The sequence below is a fragment of the Bos mutus genome, chromosome 8, assembly GCF_027580195.1.
Source record: "Bos mutus isolate GX-2022 chromosome 8, NWIPB_WYAK_1.1, whole genome shotgun sequence".
Lineage (NCBI taxonomy): Eukaryota > Metazoa > Chordata > Mammalia > Artiodactyla > Bovidae > Bos > Bos mutus.
In genome coordinates, this window is record NC_091624.1 from 61160158 (window position 1) to 61177065 (window position 16908).

Below are 16908 nucleotides of genomic sequence, written 5' to 3' on the forward strand. Positions count from 1 at the left end.
AAAGAGGTACTAATTATTAATTCAATGATAATCATTCCCTCATCTTCCCAATTCTCCACTCCATGGAGAAACAGCACTTCTGTTCAGGAGAGAGTGGTCTTTTAAAATTTCTGTAATGAAACATTTGAGGGGAAGCACTTAATCTCTCCCATGAAATCCTCCTCCCCAGTATATATATGTATGGGGAAAGAGTAGGTATGATAACTTACGTATCTCCTTTAAATTTAAGAAAGAGTAGAAATATAATTTCATTTATGCAAAAACCTTTTTACTGCATCCTATTGCTGGTTGCTAGAAATCAAATGATGAGTATGACGTGGTCCTTTCCATCTGGAGCCTAAGGGAAATTGCACATTTTATCCTGTTCCTTTAAAATAAAGGGGAAGTAATGATAATCAAGGTAAACATACTTTTCTTTTTTAGTAAGATAGATAATCTTTATTAAGAAAGACTATATACGTAAAAGTCAAGTAAATATTGAGTCCTTGGTCTTCAGTATTGGTGTAGTTCTGTTGGTAGGTTCTGTTACTTGCTCTCTTTAATGATTTAGCTTACCAGAGATGTAGTCAGTAGGTCTAAGCCTCCAGGTCATAGTAGGTCTTTTCCAAACTTCTTTTTAGAAGTCCATAAGACAGATGAGAGCAGCGTAATATATAGCCATGATATGAAGCAATTATCTCAAACTTTGAGTCTTCCTTAAAAGAAAAGTACTCCTTTACTGAAGGAATGACTGAAAGATAGCATTACCAACTGGGTATTTGTTTCCTTGTTGTTAGGCATAATGTTGGCCACTTAAAAAATACCTGTGTAGTCTCAGAACAACCATATGTTGAAGTGGAGTTTACTGTATAGTTGAAGAAACTGAATCTTGGGTTCAGTAACTAGCAGAAAAGTTGTGGCGTTTATATATGGCAGATGGGCTGACAGTCCAGATCCAACCCCTTGACTGCCTAATCAGCTACCTCTGCAGGCTTGCACTGGGTCAGTCTATAACTTACCTTTATTCTGACTGTGTGTTTATGTGTCTTAAATTTTTCATACCAGTTATTTTGTTATATAAGGTTTTGTGTATTTCCAGAGCATTTGACTTAACTTTCATAGAAACAACTTTTCTTTTTGAACATTTATTGGTTTATTAATATTTTATTAAGTTATATAATAACAACAGTTACAACTGCATGGAGGAAATACATGTGGCCCTTGGTAAGTATACTGTTTGATAAGAGTAGATGTGCTGAGGTGTGGCCTGTGGTCTGTCATTGGCATCACAGTTAATTCAGCATGTTTGTTAACAGGATATCAGTTAAGAAGAGGGCTTCCACTCTTCTTACCAGGGAGTTTCTCTTATGCTCCAAGCCAGTGTGTCCAACTTGGATGTACCACAGATGCTTCCTAATGCATGTGTCTGGAGGAAATGATGCCCATGCTTCCCCCTTGCCTTTTCTGTTCCATCATCTACTCAGATTTCCCCAACCAGAAAACTGGTGTAGGCCTTTAACCTCTCTTCTTCTCCATCTGCATCTAGTCAGTCTATAAGTTTTACCTCCTAAAACTCCTTAATAGCTCTTGTATTTCTTTTTAACCCAGGGTTTCTCAACCACTGTACTTGTAAGTTACCGTCAATGTTTTACACTCCTTTTACTTCTCCATTTACCACCAAAGTGATCTTCCCAGTGTGCAAATCTATTCTTATCAGATCTCTCCAGCATAAAAGTCTAGCTTTGTTGGTAACCTAAACCCTTCTGGATGTATACAGTGCCTTTTGTGATCTCTCTTCTGTCTTGTGTCTCAGCTTCATTTTTTGTTTTGTTTTGTTTTGACTGTCCTTCCTTGTCCTGACCTCAGGTACTAGTCTTCTGACCTAGAAAGCCCTTTCTCTTTCCTCTCAATTTTCATTTGGCTCTTCCCTATATGTGCTCTTTAACACTCTGCTCAGGAGATCCTTTCAGATTGGGTTAAATATTATGTTATTTCTCTTTTATACTCTCACAAGTCTGTCAGCATTTAATGCATTGTGGTGTAGTCACTCATCATTTTGTTTCCCCTACTAGTTTCTGAGTTTCACAAGGGTAGGAATCTAGTGCTTCTTCCTCACTTGGAGTTAACTGTTATGTATATGAATGGATGCATTGTTTTAGAATTTGAAATAAGGATCAAAGTAATTTTAAGATGCCACAGAAGATTGATTGGCTGCTAAGAGACATGATGATAAAATGGCATTTACATTGGTAAATTCATAACATTCCTGTGGTTTGGGCTTCAGTTATGTGGACTTGGAAAATTAGTTTCATCTGTAAACTGAGAATGTGTCCCTAGCCCCTTGGGGACAATTTCAGTCTAACTTATGCAGATGACACCACCTTTACGGCAGAAAGTGAAGAAGAACTAAAGAGCCTCTTGATGAAAGTGAAAGAAGAGAGTGAAAAAGTTGGCTTAAAGCTCAACATTCAGAAAACTAAGATCATGGCATCTAGTCCCATCACGTCATGGCAAATAGATGTTAAAACAGTGACAGACTTTATTTTTGTGGGCTCCAAAATCACTGCAGATGGTGACTGCAGCCATGAAATAAAAAGATGCTTACTCCTTGGAAGAAAAGTTATGACCGACCTAGACAGCATATTAAAAAGCAGAGACATTACTTTGCCAACAAAGGTCCATCTAGTCAAGGCTATGGTATTCCCAGTAGTCATGTATGGATGTGAGAGTTGGATTACAAAGAAAGCTGAGTGCCAAAGAATTGATGCTTTTGAACTGTGGTGTTGGAGAAGACTCTTGAGAGTCCCTTGGACTGCAAGGAGATCCAACCAGTCCATCCTAAAGGAAATCAGTCCTGAATATTCATTGGAAGGGCTGAAGCTGAAACTCCAATACTTCGGCCACCTAATGCAAAGAACTGACTCATTTGAAAGACCCTGATGCTGGGAGGGATTGGGGGCAGGAGGAGAAGGGGACGACAGAGGATGAGATGGTTGGATGGCATCACCAACTCAATGGACATGAGTTTGTGTAAACTCTGGGAGTTGGTGATGGACAGGGAGGCCTGGCGTGCTGCAGTTCATGGGGTCGCAAAGAGTCGGACGTGACTGAGCAACTGAACTAAACTGATGCTTATATAGACCAGAATGTCAGTATATTCATATGTAATGAGAAATATGCCCACTAGCCATTCTGGAATACTAAAAAGTTATATTTGAAGTTATAATGAAAAATTTGCCACAGTGTATGAAATTAGAGTTGGGAATATTATTAACTTATAAAATGCTCTGAGGGGTATTTAAGGTACTCACTATGTTTTCCAGGTTTGGGAAAACTAGTGAGCTTTTCAAGGGAACTGTTATGTATGCACATATCCTTTGGGAAAGGCTCTGATTTTGCAAAATGCAGAAAAAATGCCTATGCATCCTGTTTTTCGGTTTTTCATGATGACTAGTACCCCTTAAATGCATCTATATGTAATTTAAAAAGTGGGGGTGCAGAAGTGTTTGTGTCTATGTGTCTGTGTGTGTACACTCATGCCCTGATACATAGTTGGATAGTGGAAGGCAGGCAGTTATCAAAGTGAATCTACCTTCATCTGGAAGAATTAGCAAGTTAAAGTACCAAAGGAGATCTTTGTAATGTGTAATGAGAAATGGAGCCTATTAGAGTTTAAAGCACTATAAAGCTACAGAATTTTTAAAAACATGAGAGATTGCCTATAAAAGGTAGATGATTGGACACTTGGACACATGTATTAGTTCCTCATTGAGATCATGTTAACAGTTCATAAAAAGTTATAAACATGGATAAAGAATGGAAGGATGTCATCAGGGGACAAAAGAATGTAACAGTATTTCAGAAGATAGGGTAGATGGATAAGTTTTGCAAAGAAACCAATGTGAATACAGCCAGTTGACCTGGAATAACCATAGAAAATGAGGCACCAAATGAAACAAACATAAATTGAAAGTCTATATGTAGGGAATAGCTGACCTCTTCCAAGACACCCACCTTATGTACATTTCCAGACCATGCTCAGCCAGGAGACCAGAAGTTTAATTCACTGGAAAAAGTGAATGGAAAAGGAGCAGAATTTATGAAAGCATGGGCTAATAAAGAGTGAGGATGAAATATAGGACAGAAAAGAAGAGGATCAATTAAAAGTCTGCATTGGAAAATGATTGGACAGTGACCACCAGTTACCGTATTTCTACCCACAACACCTCCCTACCCTGCCTACAAAGCTTTTTCCTGGGGTTTGGGTACTGGCTGTCTGTTTTGCATGGATGTAAGCCATGTTTCTTTAAGTGGACATATTAATACAGTTACTGAGCTTTTAATAATTGTATGTTGGATCTTTTTCTCTTAAATCTTTTCTGTATCTTTATGTTTTAGACGTATCTCTTATATACAGCATATAGTTAAATTTTGCTTCCCTGGTGGATCAGCTGGTAAAGAATCCACCTGCAATGAGGGAGACCTGGGTTCAATCCCTGGGTTGGGAAGATCCCCTGGAGAAGGGAACGGCTACCCACTCCAGTATTTGGACCTGGAAAATTCCATGGACTGTATAGTCCATGGGGTCACAAAGAGTTTTATACATCTGAATGACTTCCACTTCATCTAGTCTAATAATCACTGTCTCTTAACTGGAACTTTTAGAAACTTAAGGATATAAATGATTTAAATCAACTTATCTGACAGAACGTGGTCCACTGGAGAAGGGAATGGCAAACCACTTCAGTATTCTTGCCTTGAGAACCCCATGAACAGTATGAAAAGGCAAAATGATAGGATACTGAAAGAGAAACTCCCCAGGTCAGTAGGTGCCCAATATGCTACTGGAGATCAATGGAGAACTAACTCCAGAAAGAATGAAGGGATAGAGCCAAAGCAAAAACAATACCCAGCTGTGATTGTGACTGGTGATAGAAGCAAGGTCCAATACTATAAAGAGCAATATTGCATTAGGAACCTGGAATGTCAGGTCCATGAATCAAGGCAAATTGGAAGTGGTCAAACAAGAGATGGCAAGAGTGAATGTCGACATTCTAGGAATCAGCGAACTAAAATGGACTGGAATGGGTAAATTTAACTCAGATGACTATTATATCTACTACTGCGGGCAGGAATCCCTCAGAAGAAATGAAGTGGCCATCATGGTCAACAAAAGAGCCCGAAATGCAGTACTTGGATGCAATCTCAAAAACTACAGAGTGATCTCTGTTTGTTTCCAAGGCAAACCATTTAATATCACAGTAATCCAAGTCTATGCCCCAACCAGTAACACTGAAGAAGCTGAAGTTGAACGGTTCTGTGAAGACCTACAAGACCTTTTAGAACTAACACCCAAAAAAGATGTCCCTTTCATTATAGGGGACTGGAATGCAAAAGTAGGAAGTCAAGAAACACCTGGAGGAACAGGCAAATTTGGCCTTGGAATATGGAATGAAGAAGGGCAAAGACTAATAGAGTTTTGCCAAGAAAATGCACTGGTCATAACAAACACCCTCTTCCAACAAGACAAGAGAAGACTCTACACATGGACATCACCAGATGGTCAACACTGAAATTAGATTGATTATATTCTTTGCAGCCAAATATGGAGAAGCTCTATACAGTCAGCAAAAACAAGACCAGGAGCTCACTGTGGCTCAGACCATGAACTCCTTATTGCCAAATTCAGACTTAAATTGAAGAAAGTAGGGAAAACCACCAGACCATTCAGTATTGACCTAGATCAAATCCCTTATGATTATACCGTGGAAGTGAGAAATAGATTTAAGGGCCTAGATCTGATAGATAGAGTGCCTGATGAACTATGGAATGAGGTTCATGACATTGTACAGGAGACAGGGATCAAGACCATTCCCATAGAAAAGAAATGCAAAAAAGCAAAATGGCTGTCTGGGGAGGCCTTACAAATAGCTGTGAAAAAAAGAGAAGTGAAAAGCAAAGGAGAAAAGGAAAGATATAAACATCTGAATGCAGAGTTCCAAAGAATAGCAAGAAGAGATAAGAAAGGCTTCCTCAGCAATCAATGCAAAGAAATAGAGGAAAACAACAGAATGGGAAAGACTAGGGATCTCTTCAAGAAAACCAGAGATACCAAAGGAACATTTCATGCAAAGATGAGCTAGATAAAGGACAGAAATGGTATGGACCTAACAGAAGCAGAAAATATTAAGAAGAGGTGGCAAGAATACACAGAAGAACTGTACAAAAAAGATCTTCACGACCCAGATGATCATGATGGTGTGATCACTGACCTAGAGCCAGACATCCTGGAATGTGAAGTCAAGTGGGCCTTAGAAAGCATCACTATGAACAAAGCTAGTGGAGGTGATGGAATTCCAGTGGAGCTATTCCAAATCCTGAAAGATGATGCTGTGAAAGTGTTGCACTCAATATGCTAGCAAATTTGGAAAACTCAGCAGTGGCCACAGGACTGGAAAAGGTCAGTTTTCATTCCAATCCCAAAGAAAGGCAATGCCAAAGAATGCTCAAACTACCACACAATTGCACTCATCTCACACTCTAGTAAAGTAATGCTCAAAATTCTCCAAGCCAGGCTTCAGCAAAATGTGAACCGTGAACTTCCTGATGTTCAAGCTGGTTTTAGAAAAGGCAGAGGAACCAGAGATCAAATTGCCAACACCCTCTGGATCATGGAAAAAGCAAGAGAGTTCCAGAAAAACATCTATTTCTGCTTTATTGACTATGCCAAAGCCTTTGACTGTGTGGATCACAATCAACTGTGGAAAATTCTGAAAGAGATGAGAATACCAGACCACCTGATCTGCCTCTTGAGAAATCTGTATGCAGGTCAGGAAGCAACAGTTAGAACTGGACATGGAACAACAGACTGGTTCCAAATAGGAAAACGGAGTTCGTCAAGGCTGTATATTGTCACCCTGTTTATTTAACTTATATGGAGAGTACATCGTGAGAAACGCTGGACTGGAAGAAGCACAAGCTGGAATCAAGATTGCCAGGAGAAATATCAATAACCTCAGATATGCAGATGACATCCTTATGGCAGAAAGTGAAGAGGAACTCAAAAGCCTCTTTATGAAAGTGAAAGTGGAGAGTGAAAAAGTGGGCTTAAAGCTCAACATTCAGAAAACAAAGATCATGGCATCCGGTCCCACCACTTCATGGGAAATAGATGGGGAAACAGTGGAAACAGTGTCAGACTTTATTTTTTGGGGCTGCAAAATCACTACAGATGGTGACTGCAGCCATGAAATTAAAGACAGTTACTCCTTGGAAGGAATGTTATGACCAACCTAGATAGCATATTCAAAAGCAGAGACATTACTTTGCCAACAAAGGTTCGTCTAGTCAAGGCTATGGTTTTTCCTGTGGTCATGTATGGATGTGAGAGTTGGACTGTGAAGAAGGCTGAGCACCGAAGAATTGATGCTTTTGAACTGTGGTGTTGGAGAAGACTCTTGCGAGTCCCTTGGACTGCAAGGAGATCCAACCAGTCCATTCTGAAGATCAGTCCTGGGATTTCTTTGGAGGGAATGATGCTAAAGCTGAAACTCCAGTACTTTGGCCACCTCATGTGAAGAGTTGACTCATTGGAAAGACTCATATGCTGTGAGGGATTGGGGACAGGAGGAGAAGGGGATGACAGAGAATGAGATGGCTGGATGGCATCACTGACTCGATGGACGTGAGTCTGAGTGAACTCCGGGAGTTGGTGATGGACAGGGAGGCCTGGCGTGCTGCCATTCATGGGGTTGCAAAGAGTCGGACACGACTGAGCGACTTCTCTGATCTGATCTAATCTGATCCCAGATTCAGTAAAATGGGATCTCCTTCAAGCTGGCTCCTGTGTCCTTTTGACATATCCCTGCCATTGTCTGAGCATCTTCTTTCTGGCATAACTAGGTATTCTGGGCTCATCTTCCACTTTTTCTGTCTGAGATCAGCCAGTTTTTCCAAGGATTTCTGGCTCCTTTTAATGGGGAATGGTATGTAGAAACAAAATTCTGCATTCTCCCACTGTCATGGTGTTGCTTCTAGGCCTTTTTATAAGTATATGTATGTATCCTTCTATGTCTATAAACATGAGTTCATGTTTATAAATCGTGAGTTTATGCTCATACTTCTGGTTCCATAGCAACTTTAGGTATGGAGTACAAAGTTGGCATATAGCTTTCAGCACATTTAAGACATCATTCCAGCAGCTTCTATTTTGTTGTTTAAAATTCAGCTATTTTAATTGTTGCTTCTTTGAGTAATCAGTTTTGTTTTTTAAGATTTTCACTTTGTAGTTTTTTTTCAGGCTCAATATTATATTCAGATGTAAATTGTTCTTTTTAAAAACTATACAGTTTGTTGGGCCACCTGAGTCTGTAAATTTTTTCATCAGTTCTGAAAAATCTTAGCTTAAAACAGATCTCCACTTGCCAATGAGACAACCTTAGCATCAAAATAAATAATAACAGTTATTATTTCTTTGTGTACCTCCTCTCCCACATTCTTTTTCTCTTCTTCTGGAAATGCAGTCAAATGTACTCTCGACCTTCTCAACAAAGCTTTCACTTTGCTTTACTTGCTATTTTTTTTTTCTTGTTTTGGTCTGTCTGTCCTGCATTCTAGGTAATTTATTCTGACCTGTCTTCCCATTCACAATTTTTTGTTTCACTGTGTCTGACATCTATTTCATTTCTATTTGGTGGGGACTGTGTGTGTGTGGGGAGGTTATTTTTATTATTTTGTTTTTTTGTTTGTTTTTGGTTAGCTATGCCATTTAAGAAGGTTCTGTTCTCTGCATATGTTTTCTCAATGGTCTTTTACTTCTCTGAAAATAGTGTATTTTGTATGATAATTGTAATATCTCACATCTTTGCAGGTCAGCCTCTGCTTTCTCTTGTTGCTGCTGGCTCTTGCTTATAGTTGTTTGTTTCCCTGGGCTATAAGATGCAAAACTGTACATGTAATATCTCATTCTAATGCATCAAGGAAAGACTGCAAGGAGATACATTCAGTTTTCAAGTGGTTATCTGTCTTTACTAGGATTAGACATGGGTTTGATTTTATGTTATTCATGTTATTTTAGCTTTCTGTTATTGAGCTTACATTATACTTACAGTTAAGGGAAAAATGTTTTCTTTGCTTCTGTTATTGCCATTAAAAAAAAGTGAAGACAAAATGGATTAAAGACATAAATGTAAGAACAGAAACTATAAAACTCTTAGAGGAAAACAGAGGCAGAACACTCGATGACGTTAATCAAAGCTAGATCCTCTATCACCCACCTCCTAGGGTAATGGAAATAAAAACAAAAGTAAACAAGTGGGACCTGATTAAACTTAAAAGATTTTGCATAGGAAAGGAAACTATAAGCAAGGTGAAAAGACAACCCTAGGAATGAGAGAAAATAATAGCAAATGAAACAACTGACAAAGGATTAATTTCATACAAGCAGCTCATACAACTCAGTACCAGGAAAACAAACAACCCAGTGAAAAAGTGGGATAAAGACCTAAATAGACATTTCTCCAAAGAAGACATATGGATGGCTAACAAACACATGAAAAGATGCTCAACATCGCTCATTATTAGAGAAATGCAAATCAAAACCACGATGAGATATCACTTCACACCAGTCAGAGTGGCCATCATCAAAAAGTCCACAAATAATAAATGCTGGAGAGGGTGTGGAAAAAAAGGGAATGCTCTTGTACTGTTGGTGGGAATGTAAATTGATACAGCCACTATGGAAGACAATATGGAGATTCCTTAAGAAACTAGGAATAAAACCACCGTATGACCCAGCAATCCCACTCCTAGGCATATACCCTGAGGAAACCAGGGTTGAAAAAGACACACGCATCCCATTGTTCATTACAGCACTATTTACAATAGCTAGAGCATGGAAGCAACCTAGATGCCCGTTGACAGATGAATGGATAAAGAAGTTGTGGTACATATACACAGTGGACTATTACTCAGCCATTAGAACGCATTTGAGTCAGTTCTGATGAGGTGGATGAACCTGAAACAGTGAAGTGAGTCAGAAAGAGAAAGATAAATATCGTATTCTAACGCACATATACAGAATCTAGAAAAATGGTTCTGAAGAATTTATTTACAGGGCAGCAGTGGAGAAACAGACATAGAGAATAGACTTATGAACATGGGGAGAGGGGAGGAGAGGGTGAGATGTATGGAAAGAGAAACATGGAAACTTATATTACCGTATGTAAAATAGATAGCCAATGGGAACTTGCTGTATGACTCAGGAAACTCAAAGAGGGATTCTGTATCAACCTAGAGGGGTGGGATTGGGAGGGAGTTTCAAAAGGGAGGGGACATATGTATACCTATGGCTGATTTCATGTTGAGGCTTGACAGAAAACAGCAAAATTCTGTAAAGCAATTATCCCTTCAATAAAAAATTTTAAGAACTGTGAAGAGACAGAATTGAGAAAATAAAGAACTCCTTCAGGATTGTGATAGTGTTTTATCCATCTTTATATATTCAGTGCCAGGTATTTGCTTGGTGCTTGATAAACATTCCTTTAAAGAATGAGCTGCGGACTTCCTTGGTGGTCCAGTGGTTAAGACTTTGCTCTTCCACTGCAGGGGGCACAGTTTCAATCCCTGGTTGGTGAACTCACATCTTGCATGACTTGTGGCATGGCCATAAAGTAAATTAAAAAAATAAAAATTTGAAAATAGTAAAGAATGAGCATAATAAATGTGAAAAACTGCTCAGCCTCAAGATAATGCAGATGAAATTATGCATGGCCTATCATTTTCCTCTTGCCAAATTAGCAAATACTTAGTTTAATAAAAATACTTGGTGTGTTTTTTCTTTATAATTTAGATTTTTTGAGGAGGGGTATAGTTAACATATAATAAATTCACTTTTTTAAAATGTATAACTTGAAGTATTTTGGAAGCTGGATAATCATGCAGCCATTACATCTATCAAGATAGGGAACATTTCTATCACTTGCCCGAAAAAGGTCTTTTCTGACCTTTGTAGTCAGTTCTCTCATCTTCAGTATCTGGCAGGTAGAACTATGTTATTATGGTTCTCCCTTTGCCAGAAAACCATATAAATAGAATCATAGAGTAAGCTGCTTTTTGTGTCTGGCATCCTTCACTTAGCATAATGCTTTTGAAATTCATCCATTTTGTTGCATGTACCAGTGGCTTTTTTCTTTTTATTGCTGAGTAGTATTTCATTGTATGGATATACTACATTCTGTTTATTCTTTGGCTGGCTGATGGACATTTGGGTTGTTTCCAAATTATTATGATTATGAATAAAGTTGCTATAAACCCTCATGTATAAATCTTTGTGTAGCCACAAGCTTTCATTCCTACTGGTGGAATTGCTGGGTCATATGTGGAACATGCATGTATAACTTTACAACAAACCGCCAACCAGTTTTCCAGAGTGACGGTACCATTGCATTCCCACCCCTTGTTAAGTAAGGTGTTAAAACAAGTACTTAATTGCAATTGTGAGTGAAAAGTAGTATGTCTGTTTTGGAAAGCATTTTGGCAGTCTGAATCAAGTTAGTAAAAATATTTACTCTCTTTGACCTAGAAACTCCACTGCAAGGCATGTCTTTGTAATATATTTCTGAAATATAAGCAGATATGTTTGTTGAAGTACCATTTGTAGTAGGAGACTGAAAAATACAAAGCAACTGTAATGGTTGTCTTCAGGTGGTAAAATTACAGATGATTAACTATATTCAGTGCTATGCTGGGCATTATAATGGATTAAAAAGAAACATAAGACATGTTCCTTTGTTCACGTAGCTTGTAATGAAACACAAATGAGTAGAAATAAAATATGGTCTGAGTCTGTAAGAAGTATAGGAATGTGTTTATGTAAATATAATAAAACAGTATTATTGGAGGTTCTTCAAATAATAGAGGAGGAACAGCATACGCTTTAGTACTGGAGATACTTGGCTGTGAGGCTCTGCATTCTTTAATAAAAGAATGCTTCAAAAGCTTTGGGATGATCTTGGATACAACAGGTGCTCAGTAAATGATAGCACCGTCCATTTTTACTAGTACTAATAAAACTTAACAGGAACTTAACTTTGATAGAGTAGTTTGGTGGGCAATCATTACTATCTTTTGAAAAGAACTGCTGCTGCTACTGCTAAGTCGCTTCAGTCGTGTCTGACTCTGTGCGACCCCATAGACGGCAGCCCACCAGGCTCCCCCGTCCCTGGGATTCTCCAGGCAAGAACACTGGAGTGGGTTGCCATTTCCTTCTCCAATGCATGAAAGTGAAAAGTTAAAGTGAAATCACTCAGTCATGTCCGACTCTTAGTGACCCCATGGACTGCAGCCTACGAGGGTCCTCCATCAATGGGATTTTCCAGGCAAGAGTACTAGAGTGGGGTGCCATTGCCTTCTCCTTGAAAAGAACACTAATATATAAATTATAATTATTTTATTCTAGTGGTTTATGTACAGTAAAAAAAAAAAAAGAAGAAGAAAAACCTTTTAACCCTAAGTAAGTTCCACAGAGTGCTCAGCAGTTTGGGACCAGCAATTTTGTCTTGTTTGTTGCTTTTATCTCTTGTGCTTATTAACACATGGTAAGAGGAGTGAGGTAGGGTGGGGGTGGTGAGTTGGTCTCAGGATTTATAATTAACCCAATGAAAGTAAAGAGAAGATTGTCTAGTCCCTTAGTATAACTATGGAATGATAATGTTACCTGGATGAAGTTGATAGATTGGGCAAAATGTGAAATTTAAAAGAATGGAATATCTGGTTTGAGTCAGATAACAGTTCCTTGGATGTCTAGAGTGAGAGAATAATAAAGGGGGGATGTCATTTTAAAAAGTTGTAATAGCTGTGGTTAACCTAGCACCTTCTGTATGCATGGTGTGTTATATCACATTAAAGTCATGTTACAGGTGGGGAAGAATTTGTTGGTGTTAGAGCTGGAATATTAACTGTGCTTTAAAAAAGCCAGCTTTAGGTGTCCAGTGATTAGGACTTGGAACATCTGTACTGTGGTTGCCTGGGTTTGATCACTGGTTGAGGAACTAGGATCCCACAAGCCAAAAAAAAAAAAATAATACACCAGCTCTAGTATCACCTTTTCCTTCCAGGAAGCCATACCTATAACTCTCCAACCCCCCTGACCCCTACACTTTTTCCTGCCCAGCCTGGCTTGAAGACCCTTCTCTGTTTTCACAAAATAGTTTGTAACTGCAGTTTTGCATATACTTATGGAATTATAGTTACAGTATACCCTTGCATTTTGGGGACCTGGTATTCTGTGATTCAGCCACTCCTTCAGGAACTTAGAGAGTTAATAGGTATAAAGCCCATGACGGGGAGAATCACAGTGCAAGGCTCTTACACCAGAGGGACTCACTCCCTGTGAATGTAGGCCCAGCACTCAAATGGCAAAGTTTTAGGGATACTTGTCTTTGGCAAATATAACAGTTCTTTACTTCTCCTTTTTATATTTCATCCTCTACCCAACTTATTACTTAACTTGGGAGTTCAGTTTAAACAGCTAGTAGTGTATGTTTATATTTAAGTAGTGTCATAATATCTTTAAATTATAGGTCCTCTGCTGTACCACTTTGAAAATTTGGCGAATGAACTTTCCATAGAATTAAGCTATGAGGATATAAAAAATGTTGTTCTGCAGTATGGATTCCAGTTAGAGGTAAGGATGGAATGAGTATTGTCAAAGTTTAACTTTCAGAGCACTCAAACAGAAATGGTGATATCATGGCAGTTACTGGCTTTACTTCTTAACCTCTTTTGTTTTCTAACCCATGAAGTGAAAATAATACTTCTTAGCTTTTAGAATTATAAGGATTTGGGATAATGTGTATGTAAGTGGAAAGCTGTCATACCTAGTATAATCACCTTTCAATAAGGGTTAGCTGACCATTATCATAATACTGGCCTTTGTAGACACATCACAGGTAGATGGGATGAGAGGTCAGATGTAAGAGGGATAGTTTACTATATGTACTTTTGTACTGTGTGGTCTTCCCTTATATGATTATAAGGTTTCATGTTACTTCGACTATTTTAGTTTATTTAGAAGCATTTGATTCATTTAAAAAACAACAGGTTTGTTCTTAAAAAGAAGCAGTATATTATAGTAGTTTAGAGTTCAGGCTCTGGAATTAAGACTTCTTGAGCGTGAATTCCAGTTTCACCACTTACTGTAGGTGTGACCTATTGTTTGTAATTTGAGATTACTTACAGTGCCAATCTTAGAGGGTATGTATGTGTAATAAATGAATAATACACAGAATATGTTTAAAATAGCATGTTGTTTTCATCATCATTATGATCACTGTTTGCATTTCAGGTGGAAAAAGAATCTGTCTTGTCAACATATACTGTGAATGATCTATCCATGATGAAATACTACTATGAATGTGTTTTGTTTGTGGTCCGTAAACCACAATAACAGTCTCAAGTGATTATCATCAAGAAAAAAGTTTAATAGCAAATGCTGAAATAAACAACTCAGAATCAACTATCATAATGACAGGACACAACCTCAAATCAGTGGTGCCTTCTTATTCCTAACAAAATTTAGAAATAGTGTCTATTTTCTTAATATGTCTATCGCTTTTTCAGAAATATACTATGCCATGCATATTTGTACTACACAAGTAAAAATGGAGGAAATGTCTTCAAGTATACTTTTTCCTTGAAGCCCAGAATTATCTTTCAGTAGAAAAAACTTTATTTCCAGTGTCTTCATGAAGCTGTCCGTTAAGTCTGCCATATGAATAACTTATAGTATTGCAATCCATAAAAATCTCCCTTTTTGTTGTTTTGAATGCATCGTACTTGTTATTTTTTAAGGATCCTTTGTCACTTTCAACATCTGGAATTGGGATTTTGTTTACTTTGAACCTAAGCAATCTATACAGAAAATATTTATCCTTTTTTATCATTCAAATTATTTTATTTTCTAGCTCAGCTGGATTTATAGTTAGCATCAAACATTTCATCTTTACAAAATGCTGAGTTTATAGGATCAAATTAGTCTTTTGGTCACACTAAGTTGAACACTTTGAAAGCATACTCATCATGGATCACTCTGAAATATATGAGATCTCAGCATTCTAAGTGAGGCACACAAGTATTTATTAAAGGTACCGCTAGGAAACTGGGAAAATAAGAATAAAATCTGCCCATTTGAAATATATGATTTCAAACTATAAACAAATAGTTTGTCAGTTAGATGTTTACAATAATGTCTTTCCTTTAGATTACCTGAATTACAAAAGCAAGCACTTTTTTTTTCCGTTAAAACAATTATATACTAGTAAAAACTGTCATGATAGTATTAATGTGGAGAAATTTTCATTATGAAATTTAGGGATAAATAACTGCCCATGGTCTGTGTATTTAATATTGTAAGCAGCAACCATTAGCATAATTTCAGATTAGTATCCATTTTGTTCCTTGATAGCTATAGCTAAAACAGTATATGCTGCTTTAAATTTCTACCTCTAGCAGATCTTTTTTGGAGGGAGTTTTCCTTTGTATTTTTTTAATGTTTATTACCCTGTTTTCCAGTAGCTTGATAAATAGATGACTAATTTAATGTGTTTTAACCTTTTCTTGGAGAAAAGGGAGTAATATTGAATATTTTCATAGATGGTTGTGATGACATTAAGTGACCTCTGTGGCAATTTTAATTAAATAGACTTAATCTCAGTAATGTGCTGGTAACATAAATGTCATGTTTTCATAGGAAAACTTATTTATAAATCTTTACACCTTTATTGTCAGTTAGGTGAGGGGAGTCCTGGTGTGATTTGACATCCTAACCAGTAGGATCTTTTCTGCATACACTACAGGAGCACCTGGGGCCTTTATGCCCATGATGTGATAAATGATTCCATTAAGTTGATTTGTCAAGTTATAGACACCTGTATGTAATCTACTGAATGTTTCTGAAAAACTATTTCTCTTTTTTTGTGTTCCTGAGTACTTGGCAGATGTTCATTTAGTGGGAATTCTGACCTACCACATGGATGAACTTGAAATTAATTGCAAGGGAAAAAAAAAACGAACTTATTTTCTTTTAAAGAAAGAAACTTAAAAAAGAGCATAAGTATTTCTAAAAAGCCATTGAAAGGAAGCATGCTGTTTGTAATTTAGAAATGCTTTTTATTCACTGATAAGTATTCACTTTTTTACAGCTTGTATCAAAACAAATGATTTTGGTTTTCTCATAAAGGGCAAAACAGGTTGACACCAATGGGTTGGCATTTCTTAAAATTTTTGCTATCAGGTTTTATCCTTTAATAATGTTATTTGTACTTCTAAATTACAGCTTTTAGTTAATTATGAAATCAGTTATTTCATTTGTTTCTTGACTTCTCCTCCATATTATGAATGCTGTTTTTAAAATATACTACACAAATTTGCATCCTTTTTTTTCTCTTATAGCTTTTATAGTTAATATATTCTAAACTTGAAAATTGTGGTATCAATCAATAATAGAGGTGTCACTGGAGGATTTAATTTTGTATTATGTGTAGAAATAGCTACTAAAGTGTGTAAGCCTTAAAGTTTAAAACATTTTTCTTAAATAACTATACACAGATTTTTCATTTTTTTCATAAAGTGGGAGGAGATAGGTCATTCTGCTTGCTTTTGTTTCTTTTTTTATTTCCATAATCGGAAGCAGTACAGGCTAGGGTATGTTAATCAAGTGAGCAAGATGAGATATGTAAAATATAAAGAGAAGCTGTATAAATCACAGTATAAAATTAAGTTTGGGAATTGTAAAATGTACTGTATTTATATGTAACTCATTCTAAAAGTTGCCACAAAGGCTGAATTGGAAGCTTCATGTCTGCATGAAATTTCCTATATTTTTAATGTGTATGATGGACTTAATTTTTCTTGAATATTAAAATCTGACAA

General features: G+C 37.1%; 1 protein-coding gene across 1 annotated transcript in view; it reads left to right on the forward strand.

The window, feature by feature from the left end:
• CARNMT1 (carnosine N-methyltransferase 1) overlaps positions 1–16908 on the forward strand; it is a 42183-nt gene extending 25275 nt beyond the window's left edge. Inside the window, exons 7-8 of the mRNA XM_070375760.1 lie at positions 13560–13663; positions 14324–16908. Coding sequence (XP_070231861.1) covers positions 13560–13663; positions 14324–14425 — 206 coding nt within the window. The 3' untranslated portion in view covers positions 14426–16908. The remainder of the gene's footprint in view (positions 1–13559; positions 13664–14323) is intronic.